Consider the following 6,135-nt stretch of genomic DNA (forward strand, 5'->3'; position numbering starts at 1 on the left):
GAGGGAGAGAAGCAGGCTCCCTGCCTGAGCTGAAGGCAGATGCTTAACCGACTTGAGTCACCCCGGTGCCCCAGGAGTGCCCATTTCTTTTGAAAAAGAAAAAGTAATTTTTTTTATTGCTTTTGCATAACAAGTACATCTCTTTGGCCACCTATTTTGTTTGAAGTCACAGGCCGTACATTATTCATAAATGGCAGAGAATGTCATTTATCCTTCAGAAGGATCTAAAAGTGAATCTTGAGGGAAATATGAATTCAAAAGTGAATTTTCTAAGGAAAGCTGGGGAAAGGTTTAGATAGAAAACTAAAGTACGTTTTGCCGTAAGATGTAACTGGCAAAGTGGAATAACCCCAAATAGGAATTACGATCATATTGAATTAGTATTTTTTTTAGTTGAGGTATATGTCGTGTGTCCTACTAGTGTCAGGCGTAGGACATAATGATTCAGTATTTGTACGTTGTGAAATGCTCATGGTGACTAGAAATCCCCATTTTTGTTCAGAGAAAATGGGCTGGCTTTCAAAGCGATCAGTCTGATAACCCCAAAGAAGCCATGGCTTTTGGTCACGTATGGCTGTGAGGGAGGGATTTATGATCTTGGCACACATGAAAATTCAGACTTTTTGCCTAAAGGAAAAGAAAAAGTAAACCAAAAAACCCTAGGTCTGTATTTGTAAGCCGTAACCAAGTCCAACTATTTCTGAATTATCAAAAGGAAAATGGAGCATTAGTTCAACTAGGCCAAAATCAGGATAAGGAAGTAAATTTACGTCTCAAAAGTGGACTTCACAATTGTATTTAAGGTAAGACCTTGCAAATATGTTCCAAAGAAGCATCAGGCTCTGCATTTTAAAGTCAAAAGTATTTGAAAGTGACTCTTACAGAAGAAACATCCCTAAATGGCCCTGCAAAACTGCCCCTCCATTCCTTCCCCTAGTCTTTCCACCCTCCAACCTTTGGTAAACAACTATTTCAAGCAAAGAGTAAGTTGAAAGGAATAGTGTCCTAAAGACTAAGCATGCTGTAGCTATACCCAGCGTTGAAGACACTTGTCCCCTTTGTCCCATAAATCCGTTTGGGGTTTTTGTTATCTAACGTTTGCTGATACTCTGACGGGAAAAATTATTTCCACTGATTTCTCGAAATGTCCTGAGTTAATTGACATGTCAGAGACCAATAATATCTTATCTTCATTTTTCTCACATGGCGAAAACCCCAGAGAAGAAGAGACGCTCATGGAATTAAAGATTGCTGCCCCTTGGGACCTTACAGGCCAGTGAAATGGGGGGAAATCTGAGGGGATGGCTTAGGAGGCCAGTTTTCTATTTTTATCAAGTAAGAAGGATTAACAACAGCACAGCAAATATTTTCCACATCCACATGGCATTTTGCACTCTTAGAATGTTTCCTTATTGATTTGCCATCTCCTCTTATAATAGTTAAAAAGGAAAATCATGGCTCCTACAAATAGAAAAGGACGGTTGTCAAAGTTTGACCAACAGATTGACCGCCGATTCAAAGGAGAATCAACCCCCCAAAAGCAGGCTATCAGGAGTAGCAAAGTGAATGTGAATTTACAAAGAGGTGGAAAACAGTATCCACAGGGCAATAGTCGCTTGCCTTCCACTGGATAAAATTCATTTGCATTTCTATGGTCGAGAGTCCTGTGTATTTTGGTGGTTTCTCAACAGAGTTGTGAAATAGCTCAAAGACAATGAAGGGCACAGGTAGCCTGGATAATAACTTCTAGAAACCAGCAGTCCTGGACCCCAGGGAGCAGGGATGGTGTGTGCCTGTTAGCTGTATCCCCAGTTCCCTGAACATTGTTGGTCCTCAGAGAAGATTACTTGAATGAATGAATGTTCTGTGGAATTTTCCCTAAACTCTGTCTTTTTGGAGGTGAAAACAGTACTGTACAAACCAAATAGTATTATTAAATCCTAGGTAGATACTGTTGCTTCTGGAAAGCCCTTAAGGAGTTCTTATTTTTAAAAAGGGGTCTGTGGCTCCTCTGCTATGAGCCTGCTTCTTCCTCTCCCACTCCCCCTGCTTGTGTTCCCTCTCTCGCTGGCTGTCTCTATTCTCTGTCGAATAAATAATAAAATCCTTTAAAAAAAAAAAAAGGGGTCTGTGTTGGGGGGCGGGGATGGGACAAGGAGGGTGAGGTTAGGGTTGGAGACACAGCTTTGCTAGAGGGTTAAAAATTATTTAACCTCACGTTCTAGCCTGGTGGGTCTCAACCAAGGACAGTTTTGCCCTCCAGGACATTTCAAAATATCTGAAAACATCTGTGGTTGTCACAACTGGGAGGGGGGAGGGGAGCTGCTGCTGGCTTGCAGAGGAGAGAGACCTGGGACACTGCTGAACATCGTACAACACACAGGAAAGCCCCAAGGTAAAGGAATATCCAGCCCAAATGTCAGTAGCATCCAGGTTGAACAACTGTGCTCTAGGGAACAACTAGAGCATTCACCCAAAATCATTCAGAGAGAAGATTCCAAGCACCCAAAGAACTTCACTTCTCCCCGAAGCTGGAATTCACCCCAAAAGATTTGTAATAATTCTGAGTTCCCGGGGCACCTGGATGGCTCAGTTGGTTAAGCGTCTGACTCTTGACTTTTGCTCAGGTCATGATCTCAGGGTCATGGGTTCGAGCCCCATGTTGGGCTCCTTGCTCAGTGGGGAGTCTGCTTGAGAGTCTCTTTCTTTCCCCCTCCACCCCTCCCCCGATCAAGCTCATGCTCGCTCGCTCTCTTTCGTGCTCTCTCTCTCTCAAGAGCACAAGCAGGCAGAAGGAGAGGGAGAAGCAGGCTCCCCACTCAGCAGGGAGCCCCATGCAGGACTCCATCCCAGGACTCTGGGATCATGACCCAAGCCGAAGGTGGATGCTTAACTGACGGAGCCACCCAAACACCCATAAATAAATAAATCTTAAAATATAATAATTCTGAGTTCCTGTGTTCCTTGTCTCCATTTCATCTGTGCCCTTGACCTCTTGTCTACTTACTGCCAACGTGCTATAAACAGCGGGAGCCAGCTTGGACATCGATGGAAACAAGGCTTCATGGTGGGCTGTACCGAGATCTCAAAATAGATCATGGCCTCAGCCGACCATCTGTTGATGATGTTGGGTGGCCTCTGCACCTCAGTGTCTCTTTTCTGGAAAGCAGAAGCTGTGGACTAGGATGGCTTATCTGTTAAAGACCTTTCTGTTCCAGGTATCAGTACCAGGAGCTTCCTGGACTCAGGGCCTGCTGGACAGAGAGGGCTCTCAGGGGTCACTGAAAGAGACTGCAAGCAGAACCCTGAGGTGACTGTTCCTAGGACCATGGGGAGAAGGCAGACCGGGCCAGGAAGAGGAAAGCGGTGTCCTGCTGAGTGGGGCTCAGCTCCTCTCCTGGCCCCTAGTGCTGCTCTCCGAGGCCCCAAAAAGCTTGTAAGTGCCTCTCTTCCTGAGGGACTGATTGTCTTGCTGGAAATCTTTTGAAAAGTATCTTCTCTGATGTTTATACAAGTGTGCTGGAAAAAAATTGGGAAAATACAAAAACAATAAAATCATCTCTTTTTTTCACATGAAAATGTTACTACCTCTGGAGGGTAAGAGGGGGCTCCTTGTCTTTTAAAAAATTATTCATTTAGGGGCACCTGACTGGCTCAGTTGGAAGACCATGTATAACTCTTGATCTCGGGGTCGCTGAGTTTGAGCCCCACATTGGGTGTAGAGATTACTTTAAAAAAATTTTTTTTAAGAAGATAAAAAGTATTTCTGTAAAAACATTGTAAAAGTGATACATGTTCACTAAAGAAAAAATAGAATAGATAAAAATAAGGAAAATCGTCAGATCCCGTGGATGTACCGCCCTCAGGCAAGATGTTGATGACAGGGGAACTGCTGAGTGGGGGAGTAGATACGGGGTGGGTGTATGGAGCTCTTGCTACTATCTGCTCAAGTTCTCTGTAAATCCCAAACTACCCCCAAAAATAGTCCATAAATTAAACTATATTTTAAATATCTACCTAGAATCTTTTTGTCCAGAGATGACCACTGGATGGCTACTATGGTGCTCGTTCTTCAATTAGGGAAAAATAAAAATATTCCTAGCAGTTGGGGGAGGAGGAATTGTAATAGCTTCCCTTCCACGAGTATTACCACATGTGTGCATTGTGCTAAGGGCTTCCCGTTCCCATGACTGCACTGAACTCTTCCAACTCTATAATAACAGGCCTTACAGAGTGTTTCCTCTGTGTAGCCACTCTTCCAGTTGTTCTGTATTTACAATGAACTCATTTAAACCTTCCAACAATCCTGCAAGGCTGGCACTGTCCCCACTTTACAGATGAGGAAACTGAGGTTTGGCCATTTGTAAGTTGTCTCGGAAAGTGATGTAGGATCTCTGATGACAGAGCTGCTGTCACTACTCCAGCTTTTAGAAAAAGAGAGCACAGTCTGATGATGGTGGCTACAGATGGGTTCCACAGGAGCCGCAGGGAACTTGGAGATATCTGGAAATCGGGATTAGGGGGTGGCTGGAAGTGTCCTAAGTGATTCAGTTGATCACGGGAGGCCCTTCATCCTGTCTTCTGGGGCATGAAAAGCAAGGCCCTGAGCCCAGCCTCGTTCCTTCCTAACCTCGTTTTGTGCAGGTCACTCTGGGGTATTTCCTCACCTGTGAAGCGGGGGTTGATTGAGACCTCTCTGGCAGAGCTATTGGAGGATTAAATATGGAACCCCGTGCGTGTTTTAGGTGCATGATAAAACCCAAAGCTCACCTTTATTGGGCCCCAGCTGTGTGGGGGAAGCTGCACTCAAGGGTCACAATCTAGGTTCTTTTCTGTTAGCCTGTGTGGGAGTGGAGTGGAGTGGAGTGGAGTGGAGTGGAGAAGAGGGCCTGGGGTTTGCGGCTGAGGGGAGGTGGGCGGGCTTAAGGGGGACTTGCAGGGGAGCAGGTGGGAGAGGGTGGGGCCTACTTTGATGCCATAATCAGTGCATCCAGGTGTTTACATTCCCTCTACTCAACAAGCATTTATTGAGTGTTGACTGTGTGCCGCCCCGTGTGCTCAGCACCGTTGTAAAGACAGGAGAGAAAGCAGAAAGCAAAGCAGTCGGCTGTGTTAGCCAAACAATGCTGTTTTCCCTTCAAAGGCGCAATGCAGCAATTCTAATGGCATGCTTCTTTTCCTGAGGAACTTCCTTGTGACATGAGATAAGTCATACTTCTCAGCTTGGGATCAGCTTTCCTTCATCCAGGGTCCCAGACAGATACCTGGTGACTCACAGCAAACATATTGAAAGGCACCCATACTCCACGTGAAATACATTAGGTGTAACTGCTTAGAACTTTGCTTTGGTTACATACAGCAGGTTAATTTGTAGGGTTTTACACTTCGAGGCTCTTCAATTACATATGGATTTGTAATTTCCCCCCTCCTGTCTTTCCTTCTGTCACCACGACTTATTTTCTTCCTGTTCTCAAAGCTTCAACAGGCCCTTGAAAGTGAATGGATCCTAGACACTGTGTGGGAGAGTGTGAACAAGTCAGCGTGGATATGGGTCTGGGCGCAGGAAATCAGGTGTGTGTGTGAGACTCTCAGCATGCTTGAATGTGTCTGAGTGACTGAGAGGGCAAGTGTAAGCCCCAGAGGTAGCTGAGGGAGGGAGTGTGAATATGAGTGTGTGCACGTGTGCGTGATTGTGAATCCCAGGGATCCAGGTGGGAGAGCGAGGGTGGGTGAGGCGGACCGAAAGCGGAGGTAGGGTGCACGTCCCTGTGCGACTGATTCTGGGGCACACGTGTGTGAGTCCTAAGATTCAGAATGGGTAGCTGAGGGGAACAGAGAGGGGGGTGAGTGTGGTAGGGTGTACAGGTGTTTGATCGTGGATGCCAGGGGGTGAGGCGGCAGGGTGCGCATGTGCTTGTGAATGGGGACGATGATGGGGAAGAAGCGGGTGAGAATAAGTGCGTGTCTGCAGGGCTCGTGTGTGCCGGTGCATGTTGGTGGCAGCGTTAGCACGCGAGGAAATGCCCGCGGTGGGACCGGGGAGCGCGGCTGGGCATGTGCGTGTGCGGAGGAGCGGCGGCTGGCGGTGGGCGGGCGGCCGGCGGGCGCGCGCCGCGCACGGCGGGGCGTGGGCGG

The 6,135-nt window shown here is 46.7% G+C and overlaps 1 protein-coding gene across 1 annotated transcript in view; it reads left to right on the top strand.

Annotated features, from left to right (window-relative positions):
• Positions 1–6,039: 6,039 nt before the first annotated feature.
• The window catches only part of ATP9A (ATPase phospholipid transporting 9A (putative)), a 126,520-nt gene continuing 126,424 nt past the window's right edge, over positions 6,040–6,135 (top strand). The window contains exon 1 of the mRNA XM_034640146.1: positions 6,040–6,056. Within this exon, the coding sequence (XP_034496037.1) occupies positions 6,055–6,056 (2 nt within the window). The 5' untranslated portion in view covers positions 6,040–6,054. The remainder of the gene's footprint in view (positions 6,057–6,135) is intronic.

The sequence above is a fragment of the Ailuropoda melanoleuca genome, chromosome 13, assembly GCF_002007445.2.
Source record: "Ailuropoda melanoleuca isolate Jingjing chromosome 13, ASM200744v2, whole genome shotgun sequence".
Lineage (NCBI taxonomy): Eukaryota > Metazoa > Chordata > Mammalia > Carnivora > Ursidae > Ailuropoda > Ailuropoda melanoleuca.